The sequence below is a fragment of the Physella acuta genome, unplaced genomic scaffold (assembly GCF_028476545.2).
Source record: "Physella acuta isolate Inbredline_101_S28 unplaced genomic scaffold, ASM2847654v3 ptg000678l, whole genome shotgun sequence".
Lineage (NCBI taxonomy): Eukaryota > Metazoa > Mollusca > Gastropoda > Physidae > Physella > Physella acuta.
In genome coordinates, this window is record NW_026732197.1 from 133,332 (window position 1) to 156,612 (window position 23,281).

Here is a 23,281-nt window from a genome sequence, read left to right on the forward strand (position 1 = left end):
CGGGGCCGATTTGTCCCGGGCCGTTTTGACAGGGCACCATATATATATATATATATATATATATATATATATATATATATATATATATATATATATATATAGATTGATTGATTGATAGATATAGATAAAGATATAGATATAGATACAGATACAGATACAGATACAGATACAGATACAGATACAGATACAGATACAGATACAGATACAGATACAGATACAGATACAGATACAGATACAGATACAGATATATAGATATAGATGTAGATGTAGATGTAGATGTAGATGTAGATGTAGATGTAGATAGAGATATAGATATAGATATAGATATAGATATAGATATAGATATAGATATAGATATAGATATAGATATAGATATAGATATAGATATAGATATAGATATAGATATAGATATAGATATAGATATAGATATAGATATAGATATAGATATAGATATAGATATAGATATAGATATAGATATAGATATAGATATAGATATAGATATAGATATAGATATAGATATAGATATAGATATAGATATAGATATAGATATAGATATAGATATAGATATAGATATAGATATAGATATAGATATAGATATAGATATAGATATAGATATAGATATAGATATAGATATAGATATAGATATAGATATAGATATAGATATAGATATAGATATAGATATAGATATAGATATAGATATAGATATAGATATAGATATAGATATAGATATAGATATAGATATAGATATAGATATAGATATAGATATAGATATAGATATATACAGGGCCCCCAAAAATTCTGCTGGTTGGGTGGTGCTTTTTTTTCTAGTTCCGCCACTGAAATAGTCGTAGCAGGAGAGGCCGCTACATTTCGTTTTAATCATTAACTATGTAATAAAATATTTTTCTCAAACAAGTAGATCTATATGTATAACACTTTTAAAAAAATAAGCCTATAATACTATAATTCACGTGTAATGGGTAACGATGGCATTGACAAGTAATTAAATACTGAGAACCTCTTAACCATAGACTTTAGGCCAGTAGAGACATTTATAACTTTAAAAAAAAAACGTATGTCAAAATGTTAACATATATATATATATATAAGAAAATAAGACCTCATGTTTTTAGTCCGACAAAAAATAAAATCTAGATCTTGAAGTTTTTGTCAATTATTAGGCCAATGTAATTTAATAATCTACTAACAAGCGTATCAGATTATTCAGCCTAAATACCGTAAAAAAGCTGGCAAACTAAAGGAAGTGGGAAGTGACGAAGGTTGTTGCTACAGGGAAGGAAACAAATAAGTCAAATATTGTCTAGTCTAGCTAGATCTAGTATCTACTATCTAGTATACATCAAGTTTAGATATAGATTCTAGGTCCTATGCAAAATTATTTTAAAATGTTCAATTTAAACCTCTTTGTACTGTTGACCTCTACCTCAATCGTATCAAACATCATCGTACAGTCAAAAGAATGCCCTGATTCAGGTACTTCAGGTTCAGGTAGGAACTTAAAATTTGGTAGAATCTAAATTCTAAATTATTCTAAATTGAGTAAATTCTAAACTAAATAGGCCTAAAATGTACGCGAGCGAGTTGACGAGAATCCTTCCATCATGTTGTTGACATGGAATAAAAACGTGCTTTTTTAGATTTAGCAAACAAAGCGACCGTAAAATTAATTAAAATTAATGAAATAAACCTAAGTTTAGGCCGTTCGGTTCAACGCTTCCGGGTTTGTCATTTTCGTGGCATCTCACGGCTCATGCGCTTAATAAAAATGGCGACCAGTTTCGCTTTCACTAAACGGTAGAGGGATAAAACTAATAATTACGAGGCCATCGTTAATTTTAGACATCGGAACTATCCGTTTCTATTTCAGTCTGTTATTTAAGAATTCCCAGATGTACTTTTGACCTAATTTCTTTGTTTGTCTCGCAAGCGACGTGTTAGTGAAAATAGCTCTATGAATTCTTGTCTTTTATATCAAATAACTCTTACACATATCGCTTCCAGATGCAAACCAGCTTATGTCAGATGTAAACTTTAAAGTATTAATTTTACACACATTACCATTAACTGGTAATAATTTGGCGTGTTAATGAGATATGTGCGTGGGAAAACGATCACCCCCCAATAATGCCATTTTATTATAATCTTGCTTAGTGAAAACGAGGCGCGGGAAAATGTGTGCTGCGCAAGAATCCAATCATTTGGCTAGATTTATGACTGTTTTTTTATGTCACACCTAAAAATAGAATGTTTACGCTTTCTTTATTGATGATCGTTTTTATAACTGAAAGTATGGATTATTAGTTAGATTGCAGGTTTTGTAACTTGGTATACTTACCATTTATCAATTTTAAAAGCATAGCATCCTGATTGTGTACAAATATACTAATATAGTCATAAAACACAGAAACATTAAGTTATAATTGCGATGTGCCACGCCCCCTCAAGAAAACATGTGTTTATTAAGCTGTTTATCTCACTTTACAGCAGTAATTAGGATTAATTTTCAAATTTTTATCACTTATTGGGTAAGATTAAGCACATGTTTACTAAAAATAAAAAAAAGATAAAAGCAAATTCTGTTTTAATGAAGGTCACGGGTCAAGTTTTTTTTCCTTCTGTCAAGTTCATTGGAGGTTGCCACAGACTGACCTGACTTTGGAATTTTTTTCAGTAATAATGACTTTACACAGAAAGTTCAAATATGCTAAATTAGCTTAGTTTACTAGTGTTCTAGCTATTATTGATACATTTTTAATAAAAAAAATCATTCTGTAATTCTCATCAAAAAGCCTACTAAGTTACAAAACCTGCAATCTAAATAGCCTATTAACTAGGCCCTACCTAAATAATAATTCATACTTTCAGTTTAAAAAATAATAAACGATCATCAATGTAGGCATTTTGTAGACAATTTCAAAATAATTTTTTAATAAAAAAAATATCAATAATAGTAGGGTTGTTGGCATCCGCCGAGTTCGTGGTAAAAACATGACACGAAATCACCCATTACTTTCGAGATTTGGTTTTGCATACTAATAAGTTTTTAATTTATGGTAATTAATTAAGTTTAAAAGGTCATTTCCTAAGGTTAATTAAAAAGTAGAGTGATTTTCCCTTAGTTTTAATGGCATTGCGACCTGATTGCATGCTGTCTCTGCTTTGGTCTTCCCACTGTATCAAGGTTAGTTTCAAATACGTTGGAATCTCGATTTTTTAAAAGGTTATTCTAGATGAGAGAAGATTACTGAGTAGACATATCTTATGTAGGCCTATGTGGAAATGATATTTGTAGCTAGGCCAATGCCGCTGCCGAGAAAATCGGACAAATCGGCTTTTCCCTACCCCCTGCATGTTTAACTCTGTTTTTTGCATGATTTTATTGTGTTTATATTAACATGTTATACACCATTCTGTTCGTAATTGAATAACCTTTTAAACTGTACAATTTTGATTTTAATATGATTTCAAACGTTGAAGAAATCGCCGATTAAATCGCATTTTTTACCCTCCGCGGCGACGTGCCGATTAGGGGGGAGGCTTTTTCGCCTTTTTAAAACAGGGGTGTTACTTTGAGTCTATAGACTCTTCGAGTTTTCGTACTACAACTGTGAAACTTGGCAGAAATACAGATTAGATGTAGACGTATACAGCGCAGGGTTCGTCGTCAAAATATATTAAATACTTTTGGAGATATCGTACAGCAAAGTTGAACCAAGTTTCCAGGGTTATTTATAGACCGATTTTTAATTTGAACCCTGCGCTGTATTGCTGAAATCTGGACGTTTATTAATATGTATGATATGTACTATAATGCCCTAAGATAGAGACGTCTATAGACTTTGAAGTGGACCGAAAATCAAAACATAACGCGCCGACCGCTGTCCGACTGAACCGCTCGGCTGTGCTTCGAATCGCCCTCTTTAAACAGACGACGCGTTACAAAATATTTATACACGAATCGAGTTTACATACTACAACAGTGAAACTTGACAGAAATACAGATTAGATGTAGACGTATACAGCGCAGGGTTCGTCGTCAAAATATATTAAATACTTTCGGAGATATCGTACAGCAAAGTTGAACCAAGTTTCCCGGGTTATTTATAGACCGATTTTTAATTTGAACCCTGCGCTGTATTGCTGAAATCTGGACGTTTATTTATATGTATGATTTTCTCTACAATACCCCCAAATAAAGCCGCCCATACATTTTAAAATGGAGCAAAAATTAAAATTAACGCGCCGACCGCTGTCCGACTGCGTGCTCTGCTGTGTCGATCTACACACCGTGTGGCACATCCGAATGCCTGGTCACGTGACGCTAGGCGGTCGATCCGATTGGATGATACTGTAAACAATTTCTAAAGATAGATAGGCCTACATGTGTTCCCGTGTTAGACTCGACGGCTATTTCTATTTTATATAGATTATATCTATAAGCCGACAGGCATGTTTCATAATTTTGTCCTTACCCATTTAAAGGGGAAAAAAGTCTTATTAATATTTACGGCTCAGGTTTCAAATTTATCTTGTTTTTTAAATTAATCCAGATGGTTACTGTCCGATTATAACAATTCTGCGTTTCGCGCACCCTAATTTCATTTAAAATTAGAGCATTTCTTTTTCATAAAAACGGCTTTAATTTTTTTCCCGGTCCCCCTTTTTTTCACTACACATTTAAATACGCTTAACAACGTGGAGGATACTAGCCTGTAATAATTGACCAAAAAGGGATGGGGTGGGTGTGGGTGGGCATTCTGTATAACACCCAGAGTTTCTTCCAGGCATCTCTTCGGGGGGGCGAAGCCCCCCCGAAAAATTTTTACCGCCCCCCCGAACGAAATGAAATTTATATAATTTATATAGAAAATATATACTTTTAACAGTGTCCGCCCCCCCGAAGAAAGTTAACCGCCCCCCCGAAGATTTCAAGTGCCCCCCCGGAGAAAAAAGTCTGGAAGAAACACTGATAACACCCAACGTAACACCCATAGCCTACGTAAGCCTCACCCCGCCCCCACTAGTCCGTGACGCGACGAGCCGATGGTCGTCGCCTTTGATGTTGTACAACACCCGTACGGTACCTACTCAGTTCGTGGTGGATTCATACCCCACCTACCTCCCCCTTCACTTTGTGGAGTTGATGTTACTAACCCTCGGGCATAGATCAAGAAATCTTGCCAGACTTTTGTCTCTGAAAGTACATAATATTCGTCTGACACGTTCATCGGGTTGGCCGACTAGCCTATCCAGCGGTCGTGTTTACGTAATAGGGCAATAAAATTCGTTGGTCAGAAGATCTGGCTAGTCAGATTAAACAAAATCTAGGCAAAAGCTGGTGGTGGTACACGTGTCTGTGTATAGCCAAACACGGTGATCTTACACAATTTCTAGAGTCTACAAGATCTACACAGTCAAGCACTCAAACACGTGCTTTTTTCTTAAGAAAGTTTTTAATTGTAAAAGGCCTACTGGTAGGCCTACAAAAATACATAAGCCTACTTACTACTAGCATAAACATTGGGCTTAAATATAATTTATGTTATAGACCTATAACTTACACTAGATCTATACCTTGTGCAAGTTTTAAAAAAAAAAAATTTCCTCCAAAAAATATTTTATTGAAATTGTAAAAAGGAATAATTTTAATATGGGTAATAATATTACGTAATTATCATAAAGCACACTCTGATTCTGATCAGACACATTTGTGACTAGACTAATTTTATAGCAAAATAACAAGAAATATAATTATAATGAAATTGGCCTAAATTTTGGAATAGAGTAGGCCTAAAGTATTGGACATAGATTACATAACATCTTTTAAGAAGTTACATAATCACAAATTTACTATTGTAATAGCATTCTTCCCTTTGTATTGTAAAACTTGATTAGTTATATTTTCTTTTGGTAGGCTATTAACTTGAAGTTAACTGACAATGAGCAAAAGTGATTTCAAAACTAATTAATGGTATATTTTGAGCAAAGGGTGGTATTACATAACCTTAACATTTGATAGTTATGTAACAATGTTGGACCATTTTAAATACTACCATTAGCTTCAGCATATATAAATGTCATATTATAGATTAAAACAGTGTTACATTTAAACAATGACTTCTTATCACATTGATTATTAGATGTTTTAAAAAAATTGAAAGGGGGGGTATTACATAATCTATGAGATTAGTCGATTATGTAATCGAAGGACACTTTTTAAAATAGCATCATTGGATTCGGCATACAAAAATCTATAAAATATCATAACATGACATCAATTGATAAAGTCTGCTTGCTTTAATACCACTTTTAGTGGAAAACTCTTTAAAATTTGGTCCATACCCTCCCAGTATTTTTCCTCTTTCAGGGTCTACCCCGGTTGTCTGAAAAAACTGCTATTTTTTAATGACAAAAAAATTCATAACTTTTTTGTTTATGGTCAGATTTTGAAAATTTAAACTGATCTGTAATCAGATTGACAGCCCCTATCCAAATATGTAACTTTTATATTGTTTTACTGAAATTAAATTTTTGCATTGGCCTAGCTAATATTTGTTTTTGGATATTTTGACTCTGACATTAGTTATACTCATTTAAAAGTAGTCACTGTAGTGTATGTAGGTCACGCTGCCACCATTGTTATATTTTTTCATCCTGTTTTCTCACTGCCGGCTTTTGAGTTTTGACACACTAACAACATTCTCGTATTGTGTAATGTATAAAAAACTCTCCCAATTGTTGTTTTAAAAATAATTTAGGCTAATATATATTACATACTATCATTCCTCTTTTCAGCTCTAGATTTGCTTGAAGATTTAATTTTTGCCAAATATTTTTTTTTCTCTACTTTTATTAGGGCCTAGACTCAAGTACTTTTAATTTAAGTTTGTTGTTAGTTTATATAGATCTAGTTTTAAGTTAAAATCAGGCCTAGATCTACCTGTACAACCTGTTACTATACACATTTTAAAGTATTTAAAATTAATAGAACAATGATAATAAATAAGATGAATTATAACTACTGTTTGGTTATTTTGTTTCTCTCAGCTATGGATAGACCTACTGAAATTACTCATTCTTTAGAAGAACTCAATAATCTAATTGATTCTTATAAATGTTTAAATCATGAATTTACTAAAATAGGGAATTTAATATGGTTTTCTAAAATTAGTAAAAGTTATCATCAAGCAGCACTATCACTTTTAAAAGAAATAAAGAACACGGATGTATTGACCTCTCAATATTGTGACATAGAACAGAAAGCACTCAAGACCTCAATTTTTAATGCTGAAAAGAAATTTAAAGTCCTGAAAAAAAATATTAGCAGCAACTGGAGTGCAATATTGAGTTTTTTAGATGAAGATGTTCATCATCCCTTGAATAAAAAACAAACATCCATTGAAATGTATCCTTCTATTCCTGGACCTTCAAAACCGTCACCTGTTAAACATGTTCAAGTTCAAACATTAGATAAAGAACTTCGTACAGATTGTGCCAGTTGTGCATTCAAAAGAATATCAAAAGATAATCTTTTGAAAGAAAATAAAAAGTTAAAACAAGAGAAACTTTCACTTATGAAAGCACATGCAGCATTAAAAAAGGTCTACAAAGTAAGAAAGATACATCAAAATTTTTAAAAAATGACACAACGTCTGCATAAAAAGAAGCAAGAGATCATTAGTCTAAAACGCATAATGAAGACATAATTATTTTCAACAAAAGGAAAAAATGAAATACATAAAGAGAAGAAATAAAATTTTTGAATCTAAAATAGATTCTAATACACTTACTTTGAAAAGTAATAAACTGATGATTTCAAACCTATCTAAAGAAATTGTGTCCTCAAATCAAGTGATAGATGATTTAACTTGTCGCTTTGAAGAAATTACAAATAAAGAACATATAATTACAAAAAAAGGCAAAGAATTTGACACAGACACCAGACTTTGCATGTACAAGTCCCTGCTCTGTAATGTGTCTGTGGCATCAGCTGGTGACCTGCTAGAATTTTTTATTGAAACAATTACCTGTCAAAAGCTTTCATCTGTGCCTAGTCAAACAACTGTAGCCCAAATGTCTCTAGAACTGGGCATCTTAGCTGATATCCAAATAGGTGAAGCACTGATGTTAAATAAAAATGTTACTTTGTCTTGGGATGCCACCCCAGTAGATGTAGCCCATGTCAATGAAATACATATTTCAACAGCTCCAGATAAACCCTTAATTTTGGATGTCAGAATTGCCTGGTGCTAAGGCAAGTGACTATGCGCAACACATTTTTCAGTCTTTACAACATGTTACATCTTTATATGCTAATCATAAAAAAATTCCAGAGGCCAATGTTGCCATATTTTGTAAATCATTGATTCAGAAAATTTCTTCAACAGTAACTGACAGAGCTCCAGTTAACCACTGCGTTGTCCAACAATTAAATATTTTATTTGACGCTCAAATTTTAGAGCTGAACTGCAATGTGCATCCCCTTGATGGCTTTGCATCGGCTGCTAGGAAATCCATTTTAGAATATGAAAAATCTTCTGGCTTAACTTCATCCACATCTGTACACCCAAAGGCTGTTCACTGTTTGATGGATGTCTCCAAATTACGTTACTCCATGAAGACTGGAGATCCACCTGGTTTTAAATTATTTTGTAAAAAATTTGACATTCCTATTGGAATGTTCATGAGATACGTAGGAAACAGAATGCATATTCTGTTCCACTTATCTGGTATTATTATTTTTTATAGAAAAAATCTTCTCACATATGTATCAAAAAATCAAGCTTCAAATTTAAAAAGAAACATCAAAATTTATCTAGAAGACCCAATTGTTGTAGCACAACTCACTACCCTTGCTTTAATTGGAAAATCAATTACTGGACCTTGGATGACCAAATTTTATTCAAATCAATCAAATTTAGGACTAGTTCCTGTTATTCAAGGCTGCCAGTCTGAATTTGAACGTTTTGTTTCAAGCCCTTTAGAAATTCTTACTCTAAAATCAAATATTTTTGGTGAGCCCATTAATCAAGAAATTGATCCTGTATTAAAATCACTTATAAGCAATTTAGACCCTGAAACAACAGAATTAATTAAAAACATGATTCCAATTGCAGTGCAGAGTATTTATTTAGTTTATAAGAGGCAGTTACAATTATATTAAAGGAAATTTATCAAACCCTAGTAGCGAAATGATGGAACAAGCCTCATCAGCACCAGCACATAACATGGCCTCTTAAAGAGCTCTAGGTTTGACAGATTACCTGTAGAGACGAACACCAAATTCCACATTTATGTTTATTTCTGGAAAAGTTAAGAGCAGGTTGAATGACACCATGTCATGGCTGTTAAAAAAAACCAGAGGATGAGCTTAAAAAGACCATCAACTTTTCCATGAAAGAAGCTTACAAATTAAGAAAATTGAATCATCTAAAAATGAAGGCCAATGAGAAAGAAGCTTTGGAGAGACAAGTGGAAACAAAAAAGCTGTTTGATAAGAAAAATAGAAAAAATGATAAACAAATTAAGAAAGCTTTGAAAACTAATGATTTTTCCTAGGAAGTTTTTAAAAGAAGTTCTCCTGAAATTGTCAATCAGTTCAATTTGATAACTGCAAAAACTTCTGAGCTGCTGACATTTTTAATTTGCCAACAAATTAATCATTTATGGGATGTTGAAGGAAAAGATGTCATGTATAATGGTAGAATTGTTGATGTATATTTCAAAAGGCAGAAGAATCCTGAGAAATATCTGACAGTGTCCTTCTAGAAGCCAGATGAAGTAGAAGATGAATCTGTTGATTACAACATCATTTTGACAGATTTTTTAACTGATCTAATTTTACATGATCTAATGTTAATTTAAACATTTATATCACAAGCTTTCTGTAAATATTTGTATTCTTATAAATTTTTTTATTTTTATAATTGGAACATTGATGACTTCAGTTATAAAGTTGTAAATTGTGTAAATATAACTTTGATGTGAACAATTAGATATTGAGTTCTTCGACTGAGTATTCTTTAAATGTCTGGGTAAGAAGTACATTCCACAAAATAATGTCCTGTGAATGAAAACAAAATCAAACCAATCATGAATGGAAACCCAATCAATTACTAAAATGGAAAACATTGTGATGATGATTATAAAAAAAATCTTGATTTGCTTGTCAAAACAATTGATTTATTGTTTATTTCAGATTGTTATTTATATGATCACAGGCAGGGTATTATTATTAAAGTAGCAGATCTAGTTTTCTCCGGCCGGAGGAGTTTCACTGTTGTGGGTAACGATACAAATAAAATTGATGCAACTCCTGCGTGTTGATCATAAAAGTATCAATTTATCTTTGGTGCATGCATCTTCTTTGCTAAGTAGTTTATGTTCTACTAGGAGTTAAAAAAATAAATAAGTTATATTTTGAAATAAGATAAGGCTAATGCAGTTTTAAAAAAATGCATTTCTGCAGTTGAAGTAAGTATTCTGTGCATGCAGTTCAAATTCGGTTGAGTTTAACTGATTCTACTAACCTTTTTTCATATTTGGATATTTAAAATACAAATATTTAGAATGAAAAACCTTTATCTATTATATGTATATCAAACATTGCTCTAAAAATAATACATATAAATTAATGTAAAAGAATGTTTTTTAATGTAGGGGTAGATATTTCATCAAAAGTATACTCTTTTTTTTTTTCTTAAGTTTTACTATGAATATACCTTCCCTATAATATTGTAGACAAACTCTGCAAATATGAACAAAATCCAACTGAAATTAACCAAACTATACTCATTTATAGATACCCTATGATACTTGTCACAAATGGCCAATGTTATAAAGAGGGACTTTTACCCCCCACAAAAAAATTCATAAAAAAAAACTATTTGGGATAGAAAAATTTTTTTTTCTGTTTTGTTTTCTCCTGATTGAGATCTACAAGAACATATATTTTTTATTTTAATATAATGAAATTTGTGTTTATACCTAAATCCCTAATAATAGCTAGCCCACTAGTAATGAAATCTAGATAGGCCTAAAAAATAACATTCAACACTTGTATTAAAGGTTTACTATATGCTTGTTTATTTTAAAACAAAACAAAAATAATTTAAATAAATAAGCATGAAAAAAAACCACGAAAAAAAAGGTGTCTCGCTATTTCCCCATGACTCCGTAAGTATGTCTCGCAATTTACAGCCTTGCCATTTCGCTTTTCGCAATTTCCCAACACCCCAATAATGCCATTTTATTACAATCTTGTTTGGTTAAAACGAGGCGCAGGAAAATGGGTGCCATCATTTGGCTAGATTTTTACTGTTTTTATGTCACACTTAAAAATAGAATATTCATTGATTAGGCAGTTCGATTCAACGCTTCCGGGTTTGTCATTTTTGTGGCATCTCATGGCTCATGCGTTTACTAAATGGCGACCAGTTTCGCTTTCACTAAACGGTAGAGGGATAAAACTATTGATTATGATGCCATGGTTAATTTTAGAAAACGGAAATATCCATTTCTATTTCAGTCTGTTATTTAAGAATTCCCAGATGTACTTTTGACCTAATTTCTTTGTTTGTCTCGCAAACGCGCGTAAGTGAAAATAGCTCTATGTATTCTTGTCTTTTAAATCAAATAACTCTGAAATATCGCTTGTCCTTGTAAACCACCTTATATTCCTCATAAACTTTAAAGTATTAATTTAACACATATTACAGTTAACTGATAATAATGCGATTTTATTATGATCTTTTTTGGTGAACACGAGGCGTGGGAAAATGTGTGCCGCGCAAAAATCCAATCATTTGGCTAGATTTATGACTGTTTTTTATGTCACACCTAAAAATAGAATGCTTACGCTTTCTTCATTGATGATCGTTTTTATTATTTTTTTTAAACTGAAAGTATGAATTATTAGTTTCAGTTTAAAAAAAATAATAAAAACGAAAAAGTATGTATTATTAGTTAGATTTCAGGTTTTGTAACTTGGTATACTTACCCTTTATCAATTTTAAAAGCATAGCATGCTGATTGTGAACAAATAGTCATAAAACACAGAAATAAAAAGTTACAAATTACAACAATGCAATGCGCCACACCTGGGTCACACCCCCTCAAGAAAACACATGTTTATTAAGCTGTTTTTCGCACTTTACAACAGTAATTAAAATTTATTTTAAAATTTTAATTACTTATTTGGGTAAGATTAAGCACATTTTTACTACTAATAAAAAAACAAACAAATGTAAATTCCGTTTTCAATGAAGGTCACAGGTCAAATATTTTTTCCTTCAATCAAGTTCTAAGGGTCGGCGTGGTCGAGTCGGTAAACTCGGTTGAGCTCATGGTTGCTAAACCAAAATGTCTCGAGTGCGAACCCTCGTGCAGATGAGGCACATTTTCTGGGTCAGCCACTCTTCTCGTAAGTTCTAGGAGAGACAACTCCAAAATAAAACAACTGCTGCCTTGTAGTTTGTTCTTGGTTGCACAAAGGCTATGGAAGCAAATCCAAAAAGAAAAGCTGGCTGAAATCAGAGTCAATGGCCTCAATGGCGCATAACCAGTTGACACGTATCCTTAATTGTGATGGAGGTGTGGTCGAGTCGGCAAAAGCTCATGGTTGATAAATTCGAAAAAAGTCTCTAGTTCAAACCCTCTGGCAGATAAGGCTCGATCCCTTCCAACACTAAAAATTAAGAACGAAGAAGAAGAAGAATCCAGTTCAGTAGGCTGACCTGACTTTGGAATTTTTTCAGTAGTTATGACTTTGCACAGAAAGTTAAAATATGCTAAATTGGCTTAGTTTATTAGTGTGCTAGTTATTATTGATACATATTGTATAAAAAAAATCATTATGAAATTTTCATCAAAATGCCTAATGCCTGAATTATGTTCCAAGTATGTAAAAAATTATTTGTGCTGATTTTCTCTCATCATATAATGGTGAGACAACACCAAAATCAAACAACTGTTGCCTCGTAGTTTGTTCTTGGTTGGACAAAGGCTATGGAAGCAAATCCAAAAAGATAAGCAGGCTGAAATTGGAGTCATCAGCCTCAATGGCGCATAACCTTATACTTAATTGTGGTGGAGGGGATCCCTTCCAACACTAAAATGAAGAAGAAGAGAAGAAGATCTAAGTCTGAAGGTTTTTGAGAAATCAAAAATATAAAGTAACCCTTCTGGTTTCTGGGAATCGTTCAAAAGTTGAAAGAAATCCTACATATTCTACTGAATTTAATACAGATATATGAAGTTGCATCCACCTTACTGAAATGGCAGCACTTCTTGATATTTGTGGTCACTCAAAATTTGAAAGTAATCTAAGATCTTTTACTTATTTCATCTATATAAATAGGCCTTACAACTAATACAAACCTATCAGTCTATGCATTGACAGAGCTAGCTTAATCATAGTTTACTTTAGCTTAAAACTTAAAGCTATGACACATATTTTCAAATTTTGACTCGTTTAATGGACTGTCTATTGTTTTTTTAAATAAACAAAAATACAAATCACATATGTGCCCCTGATTTGCATCAATTATGATCAATAAATTTGTATTGTGTCCAACTGGTAACAACAGAAAGTTCTTCTGACTCCAATATCAATTGTGCTGTTAACTGAATGGCCATTAAATGGTTTTTGAGTGAAGTAGGATTGTAATTATTAAATGTATCTTTTTTTATTTAGCTGTAACTCCAAGTAACAGCACCTATTATTATGGAAATAAAACTGCTACATTCGGCTGTTCATTTAATACAACAGTATACAAATTTGTAGCAGTTTATTTTGAAGATGAAGATATGGAAAATGGCACTGATCTAGACTACTTTCCAAATGGAACTATAGCATTGACAGATACAAGTAAGTGATATTTATATATGTAATAACGATACTCATGTTTGTAATGCAACTAAGCTTATAAATTAATGCTTGCTGTAGGTTAAAATGTTTTCTTTTACGATTTAAATTGACTGATAGTAAAATATTTCATGTTTTTTATATTTAAATTGCTAGCTTGAGTTTTTTAACATAAGGTTTCTTTTTTTTTCCAGTAATGTTTTTAGCAAATCTCAAAACATCTTACATTTGGGAAATACACTTCTATTAGTATCTTAGTGGACTGAATTTATTTTTTTGGTCTATATTAATAGAAATTACATTAGGTACTTGGATTGTTGCAGTTTCAGTGTTTTTTAAAAATTAAAACAATTTTAATATTTTTAGCCTATATTATACATAATTTCTACATATTTTTATTTCATTTAAATTAAGTGTAATTGAGGATGTATGAAGTTTTATAAGGTGCGGTTTATTTTTAGAAAGTATGTTTATCAGATTTTAATTAGAAGATGTATAGTATTGTTAACCTTTTGAATGGTTAATCTTTTGGTGTTGTTAGACCGTGCCGATGCTGGATTATACCACTTACAGCTCAATTCTTTATCAGATTCTTGTAACTGTTCAGTGTCCTACTATGGTAAGTCTTGTATTTGAGATCATTTATTTTAATAATAATATTTATTATTTTAATACCCTGTCAAGTTTTGGTTTAGAATTTAGTCTTTAAATTGTTTAAAATGCTATTTCATTGTATTTAGAATGCCAATGCTATGTCATACCATTAAGAATACCTGCCTATGATTCATTGTAGCAGATATTATCTGTTACGTCCAGCAGTTAAACAAAATATTTTATCGCCACACAGGTGATCCTTTGGTCCTGGATTTTGTGAAGTCTGTGAACTATGAGGTGGATGAGAACTTGGATATTACCTGTGATGTCAAAGGTTACCCAATTGATAGCGTAACCTGGAAAAAAGATGGTGTAATTCTAGATAAATCAGTTGCTCCCAGGGTTGTGCTAAAAGATGTTAAAGACCATCCCAATGCTCGACTTGTCATCGAGGGCGTTAAATACTCAGGTACAGACAACTAAGTCTTTAAAAACAGTAATGTGTATAGCAGACATGCCTACCATCCGGTCAAAAGCGGATCAATTCCGCTTTTTTACAAAAGCGTGTCCTGTTCCGCCATCCCGTTTTTGACGAAGTTAAGCTTTTTTTTTTTTTTCATTTTTAAAAAAAAATAATTCATAAAGAAAGTAATAAATCGAAATGGAAAAAGCGACTCCCTTTGGCACACGTTTCATATCCTAGTTAACTTACAATATTTTCAAGTGCCTTCAGCATTTATTGTTCATATAGCCTAGAACATAGCAAGACAGGAAATCAAATCAATAATGTTAGGTCAAAGCTAAGTTTTTATGGGGGGGGGGGGGGGGGGGGGGAGGATTTCAGGTTATTGGTTAACTTTTGTCTTTGAAATGTAAGCTGACATTAAGCAGCATTTAAATTTAGCCTAGAGACTAGTTAGATATAACTAGAAGCCTACTAATGTCATTAGACTCATTTTTAATTCTTTATTTTTGACTTTGTAAAGTAGCGTCCGCATGTATGTTCCTCTTTTTGGCTTCATATTCCTCTTTTAGGCTTGACTGTTCCTACTTTTGGCTGACATGGGTAGGCATGTCTGGGAAATCTATATACTACTAAAATTGATCAAAGTTTGCAAATTAAAATAATTTCTCATTTATTACTTTATTTGTCTAATCAAAAAATCTGTTGAAAAAATTACTCTGTTGAAAGTGAATGTATAAAGCAAATTTTATTTATAGATGGTAATAAAACTAAAAGACTTATTCAAATGTAAAAACACATTTAATTATGCCAACCAAGAACTATGACTGAATTTTTTTAACAAGCAGGAAGTGATTTGCTTTAATGCTATAAGAGCATCCAATCTACACAAGACAGTAGTCTATTGAAAAGTTAAATGTGTTCTAATGCATTTTGTTATTATTAACATTCAAAGAATATCCTTAACAAACTTTCTGATTCAAGTGTTAAAAATATTATTTTTGTTAATTCTTTCTATGAAAGTTTTAACAAACTTTCCGATTCTAGTGTTAAAAATATTATTTTTGTTAATTCTTTCTATGAAAGTTTCATTTACCGGATAAGCGCTGGAATTTAAAGAAACTTACATAATTGTTGTGAGGCTATATAAAGTAAATAAGTTTTAAAAAAATGTAAATCTAGGTTCCAGCAATACTATCAATTTTCATTAAGATACACTTGGTGGATCTTTTAATTAGAGCATATAAGGAAATTATTTACTGACAAATTAGGACAACTGAGCTTTTTTGTCGGACAAAGTTACTTAGCAATAGAGTAAGTTAAATCAGGGTTTAATTAAAAATGTTATTAGGCTTAATTTTTCTTTATGGTCAGTAATAACCTCCCTTCAAAATTTTTGTAGACAGGCACATAAAGTAAAACAATATTGTGCTATTGACCCTGTCGGTTGAGGTTTTGGTACCCATACAGCCATGTAAATATTGTTTTTTAATCTTCCCACATAGATGGTCCACAGTGGGAAATTCCAACGCACCTCAAAGCATGAAAATCATTATTATTTCAACTATAGTGTTCATTTGCTATTCCTGTTAGGTTCCAGCTCTATCAATTTTTGATAGAACGTTTGATAGATCTTCAGTTTTGAGAATGTGAAGAAATTTTATTCATTATGTTATTTACCTATGAGGGCTTGAACAAACCAGGAAACATTTTTTGGTCAGCAAAAAAAAAAAGAAAAGAAAAAAGAAAAAAAAATAAGTTGTAAAAAATGACATATACCAATAAATAATTAGTATTTAAACTTAAATATTTAAGGAAATAAATCAGTTTGGCCATTTTATATGGTGTTTTGTTGGAAAAAAATGTATTTATTTTATTTATTATTATTTTTTTGTTACTCGATATGTGGAAATTACCACTAACCCAATCTCAGCTTCTCTCCCCCCTCCCCACCCTTGCTTGGATGTCATTGATATATGGATGTCACAAGGGGGCTGGGCAGGAGTTTGGGTCTTAAAGAGGGATTTATTTCAAGTGAAGAGGCTTTGTAGATGTGGGGTGGGTGTATAAATCTATCCTTTGTTGACTTCAGCTTATCCTGCTCTACAATATTTTATGATTGGTAGAGTGACTAGACAGAGTTTGCATATAATTAAAGTATTTGTTTGTTAAAGATTTTTTTTTACCTTTCATTGCACAAAGACTTGATAATTGTTTGATAATTATTGCTTTTAGATATTTCATCTGATAAATATCAGTAGCTAGTTTTAAGCTTATTTCCTTCAATTTTCACTAGGTTTCATTGATTTTTTTCTATGTGTTACATACACATGGTTGATATCAAATGATTTACACCCCTTGATTGATTTATATCATATTGCTTGTTGTTAATTAGATGAAGGGGAATACAGCTGTACTGCCCACTCCCTATATTCAAACACCTCCTCAACAAAATCTCTCATGGTCAGGATTAAAAGTAAGTGAAGCTTTAGTTCACCTTTTAGTTTGTTAGTGTACTTATTATAATTTGTGGTGATATATTGTAACTGTACAACTTTTTATCCTAATTCAACAGGGACCTATTACTTTCAAAATCTCCATAAGTGTATTCTGATGATAATAGTTGGTTGTCCTAATTGAAATTAACTATTGACTGTAGACAACAGTAGTGAGTTTCCCTGATAGAACTTTAAGCTTTATGACACAAATTTTATAAAAATGTATCAATAAATAAAGAAGTTATGCCTTTTTTTTAAAAGCAGAAATTCGTTTTAAAAAGTGGCATTTTTGAGAACCATTACTTTCGAAACCAAAATAACTTGTGCAGAAGTTGGTAAAGGTGCTTTCTGTCATCGCTAATGAATCTTTCTATAGAAAAAATAATAATTGAAAGTTTCATAAATGCATTTTGGTCATTTTTATTTTCAATGCAAAAAAAAAAAGAAAAGAAAAATGACAATTAAAAAATCTCAAAAAATGTGTTTTTGTCATAGAATAACAATTCTAATGTCACACTGAAGATACATTTAAGCAGATCAATATGCTTTCTGTTTTTATAGCACCAAGAAATATTTACAGGTTATAAAACAAACACAAAGTTCCCACCACACATTTTAGAAAAAGATTAAAAGATGCATGATTTAAACATGAAAACTTTCATATAACTATATAAAAATAAATTGAAATCATGTTCGACATGTCCATTTGTTCCCAAAAAAGAAATAAGCAGGAGCGTGATGCATGGCTACAGCCAATAATAAATAGTTGACATATTAGCATTGAATGTTAGAAAATATTCATAACAAAAAAGATCTATTAGACAACACTTTTCTTACGAAACATTAATAATTGTCCCCTAACTGTTATAAAAAAAAATTGAAACTGTGGTGCACATAAAAGCTTGTTATTTTTAAGGTTCTATCTTTAATTTCAGTTTTTCAAACCGTTATTTGTATTTTAAATTTTTTTATGTAATTGGAAAATCATTGCATCTCATTAGCATTGCAGTAGATGTATTAGTTCTTATTCTTTGTAGTTTTTGCTTAAAAATCAATTTTGCTATGATTTTTAATGTACTTATATTTAATTGTGGTATTTTATTTTTCTTATTTTATTTTGTTACCATAAAAATTGAATGAGTTTACTCTTTTAGCTTGTTTTTTGACCTCGTCTTTTCTAAGTCCAAACTATCCTAACTTGATTGGCTGTCCACAGACCCCATAGCCTGGGTGTGGCCACTGGTGGGGATACTGGTAGAGATCATCCTGCTGGCTGCCATGATCATCATCTGTACTAAAATAGACAAGAAGCGCAAACTACAGAGTGAGCAAGGGAAAGACAAGTGAGACACGTTCTGAGATGTCACATGTTTGTTTTATATTTGTTGTTAATGTCCCTAAGTTGTGTTGGTAATGTCCCCAAGTTGTGTTGGTAATGTTTCCAAGTTGTGTTGGTAATGTCCCCAAGTTGTGTTGGTAATGTCCCCAAGTTGTGTTGGTAATGTCCCCAAGTTGTGTTGGTAATGTCCCTAAGTTGTGTTGGTAATGTCCCCAAGTTGTGTTGGTAATGTCCCCATGTTGTGTTGGTAATGTCCCCAAGTTGTGTTGGTAATGTCCCCAAGTTGTGTTGGTAATGTCCCCAAGTTGTGTTGGTAATGTCCCTAAGTTGTGTTGGTAATGTCCCCAAGTTGTGTTGGTAATGTCCCCATGTTGTGTTGGTAATGTCCCCAAGTTGTGTTGGTAATGTCCCCAAGTTGTGTTGGTAATGTCCCCAAGTTGTGTTGGTAATGTCCCCAAGTTGTGTTGGTAATGTCCCCAAGTTGTGTTGGTAATGTCCCCAAGTTGTGTTGGTAATGTCCCCAAGTTGTGTTGGTAATGTCCCCATGTTGTGTTGGTAATGTCCCCAAGTTGTGTTGGTAATGTCCCCATGTTGTGTTGGTAATGTCCCCAAGTTGTGTTGGTAATGTCCCCATGTTGTGTTGGTAATGTCCCCAAGTTGTGTTGGTAATGTCCCCAAGTTGTGTTGGTAATGTCCCCAAGTTGTGTTGGTAATGTCCCCAAGTTGTGTTTGTTGGTAATGTCCCCAAGATGTGTTTGTATTGTCCCCAAGATGTGTTGGTAATGTCCCCATGTTGTGTTGGTAATGTCCCCAAATTGTGTTGGTAATGTCCCCAAGTTGTGTTTGTTGGTAATGTCCCCAAGTTGTGTTGGTAATGTCTCCAAGTTGTGTTGGTAATGTCCCCAAGTTGTGTTGGTAATGTCCCCAAGTTGTGTTGGTAATGTCCCCAAGTTGTGTTGGTAATGTCCCCAAGTTGTGTTGGTAATGTCCCCAAGTTGTGTTTGTTGGTAATGTCCCCAAGTTGTGTTGGTAATGTCCCCAAGTTGTGTTGGTAATGTCTCCATGGTGCATTTGTAATGTCCCCAAGTTGAGTTTGTAATGTCCCCAAGTTGAGTTGGTAATGTCCCCAAGTTGTGTTGGTAATGTCCCCAAGTTGTGTTGGTAATGTCCCCAAGTTGTGTTGGTAATGTCCCCAAGTTGTGTTTGTATTGTCCCCATGTTGTGTTGGTAATGTCCCCAAGTTGTGTTGGTAATGTCCCCAAGTTGTGTTGGTAATGTCCCCAAGTTGTGTTGGTAATGTCCCCAAGTTGTGTTGGTAATGTCCCCAAGTTGTGTTGGTAATGTCTCCAAGTTGTGTTGGTAATGTCCCCAAGTTGTGTTGGTAATGTCCCCAAGTTGTGTTGGTAATGTCTCCAAGTTGTGTTTGTAATGTTCCCATGTTGTTTTAATCTCTCCTAAGTGTATTAGAAATATTACTTTTACAAATATGTGAGAATGTTTTATTTAATTCAGAGTGATTTTTGAGTAATATTACACCCTTGCCCATTATCCTTTTGTAGGTAGTATTTCTTAGTTAGCTTGTATTTTATTATTTTACTCCTATTATAATCTGTAACTTTGTTAATGACAGCTGAGGACACTGTTGGAGGAATCTTCACTTTGACCAGAAACTTGAGATGAGTCTTCATGCAACCAGATTACAAATTTTCTGCACATTTTCATCGGCTAGTTTACAGGTAGACTAGATATAAGTTTAGTTTACTTTAGTGTGTAAACTAGTTGTATGTGTTCCATCCTTTTTTATACTGAACAAAAACCAATGAATTTGTATACCATCTTTTTTTTTAATGATTTCTTCACTAAACCAGTTGTTTTTAATTCTATCTTGAAACACTTGAATGGAACAATGTATTTGAGCATCTTATTTTATTAAGAAAAAAGCTTTAGCATACTTATAATTTACACTTAGTGCTGTATTATTGTTCTTTTAGCAGGTGCTTTGAATTAGGTTGTTTTAGCTAGAATTTATGAACTATGTGCAACCAAGCTTTTTTTAAATAGCTTTTTAAGCTTGTTTTCAAAAGAGATTGCTTTTGTTTTATGTTAAAGAACATTGAAATAATCCCTAGAAATTCAAATATGAAGGTACTTTTATTATAAGGGCTTGTGTTGGCAACAGAATTAGTCTGTAGTTGTATGAAAAAGGCCAAGTACACGGTCTAAAAATACTTCATGTAGAAAGGTATTTTGTGTTGCTTTAATGTATATTTCTTTTATTTGACTCTACATTTCATCGCTCACTTTTAATAGATACATTATCAGCAGGATATATAATGAGAAATAATTAATTGCTAATTCATTTATAGAATTTTTTTTTTTTTATAAATGGCATGGTCAAAAGTGCCAAAATATTCTGGCTTTAATATTCCTATTACTTATTCAGTGTTAAAAAAAAACAAATTTAAAGAGAAAAAACCAACCTGTCATTTCATTTGGGCTTTATTTCTGAATTCACACTTGATAAAGATTAGAATCTAACTTTAGTGTGATAATTTTAAAAGACAATTTAGTTGAGAGTTTAAGAATTAATTTATTGTTTAAAATAATGATTTTAGTCTGCCTTTTTTTAATGAACATAGGTCTTAAAAATACTTTTAATTCTAATAACAATACAATGATAAAAAAAACTTTCCTGATGTCCCTCCTTATTTTTTTATTGATCTCAGCGACTTGATATTAAGACTTATATTTTTATCAACTAAATTCACCCACTCACTCAGTTTAAATAAAGACTGACATATATTTATTTTTATATCTGGGTTAATTTTTTTTTTATCAAACAGGGAATGATCACAAACTTTTTTTTTACTGTGTCACTTCTAGGCAATGTTAGTTCATGATTTAACTTATAGTAACATAATAATACAAATTGTCCATTTGACTGGGGGGGGGGGGGGGGTTTGTGTGTGTGCTGGCACCTACTTTTTTAATGTGTAGTGAGTACCACTGTTTGTTTAGTTGGCTGTATAATTATTCCCCCACACCCCGCTCTCCTGTATTCCATACACTTTTAACATCATCCAGCAAGCTTGCTATTTCTACACATCTTGAACTTAACAATGATGCTATATTTTTTAGCTTTCAATTTCTTTTTTAATTTTTTTAATTTTTTTACTATTTGAACTTAATGCTTGATCCTGGCAAAGTATAGAAAGTATTAAAAGGTTAAAGGTAAAGAGAATCATGAATTTGTGTTTAATAATTTTTTAATTAAAACCATCTAAAATAACATAATTTTAAGCAAGATTTTTTTTTCAGTGATTAAAATTATTCGTAAAAAAAATAATGTATGTAAAAAAAGTGATATTTAACATTTGACTGTAAGGTTGATTATTCCAAAGTTATTGTAATAGAAACTCATTTATTGTGCAATTACATGTATAAAAGCATGTGTTTTTTTTTACTAAAAATATTTTACACATTTGCATAATAGTCTTTCTTGAGATTGAGCAAAAGCGTTTTATAATTAATTTAACTTTGCCCATACCATGTTTAACAAATGAGTCACCTTTAAAGATGTATTTTTTAAAGTTTTTACTTACCACATTTGTGTCCACCTATATCTAGTCATTTTTTTGAAAGTTTATATTTCTATTGTATCCTAACCTAGTTTTGGTTCTGGTCACACTATTACTCACTACATGTGATACAAACTAAAAATATAAAATTGTTTAAGATGTTTTATTCAAGAAGTATATTATGGTATTTATTTTTACAGTGCAATATATTCTTGTTTCAGGGTGTTTTCAAAGAAATAGAATCTGATTCTGATATACATATATATTTATTTATTTATATCATTATTTTTTTATGCTACATTTAGAAACTAGTTTTGTGGTTAATTCTTTAAAAGCTGATTAATATGAAGCAAGTTAAAAGTTCCTTATATTATTTGACTCTATGTTAAAACATTTTTTTTTCATTTTATAACTATCTGACAATTTGACTATTTTCTTTGCTGTAAGCATCCAAAGTACCTTACCCTGATTGAGTCCTTATCACAAGCATCTACTAGCTGATATTGGTCAGGGAAAGCAAAAAATTAATGAAATGTCACAGTTTGCTTCTGGAAACTGATGAAATGAGGCTAATATTTAATAAACTACGATCTATGCTGTAAAAAAGGCTGAAATTGCGTAAACATCTTTAAAAGGCTTACAAGTAAAATTAATAATTTCTTGAAATAACAATATCATGAAAGAAATATCAGTGAAGCCTTGTCTTTATTTTTTAATATACTGAAATCAAACTGTTTGTTCATCTGGATTTTTACAAACATCCTAATATATATAATTTATTTTGTAAACTGGCATGAATATGATTTACAACAAAACCACTTTGCTTGTTGTTTCTCCTGTGTTAGAGATAGTGTCCCATCTAGTCATTAGCTACAGGTAGTCTATAGTTTTCCATGTTTTTCTCTCTCTTGGTATTTTATGCAA

At 31.9% G+C, this 23,281-nt stretch overlaps 1 protein-coding gene across 2 annotated transcripts; it reads left to right on the forward strand.

Moving 5' to 3' along the window:
* Positions 1–1,270: 1,270 nt before the first annotated feature.
* LOC131949237 (zwei Ig domain protein zig-1) lies at positions 1,271–21,691 on the forward strand. Of its 2 annotated transcripts, none has more exons than XM_059311038.1 (7): positions 1,271–1,509; positions 13,715–13,888; positions 14,427–14,504; positions 14,733–14,948; positions 17,338–17,418; positions 18,657–18,783; positions 20,410–21,691. In XM_059311038.1, the coding sequence occupies exons 1-7, from the start codon at positions 1,389–1,391 to the stop codon at positions 20,411–20,413; spliced, it is 801 nt and encodes a 266-aa protein (XP_059167021.1). In that variant the 5' UTR covers positions 1,271–1,388; the 3' UTR covers positions 20,414–21,691. The 2 variants fall into 2 exon arrangements, with proteins under 2 accessions (XP_059167021.1, XP_059167022.1); XM_059311039.1 differs by having other exon boundaries at positions 1,271–1,494.
* The last annotated feature ends 1,590 nt before the right edge of the window (positions 21,692–23,281 follow it).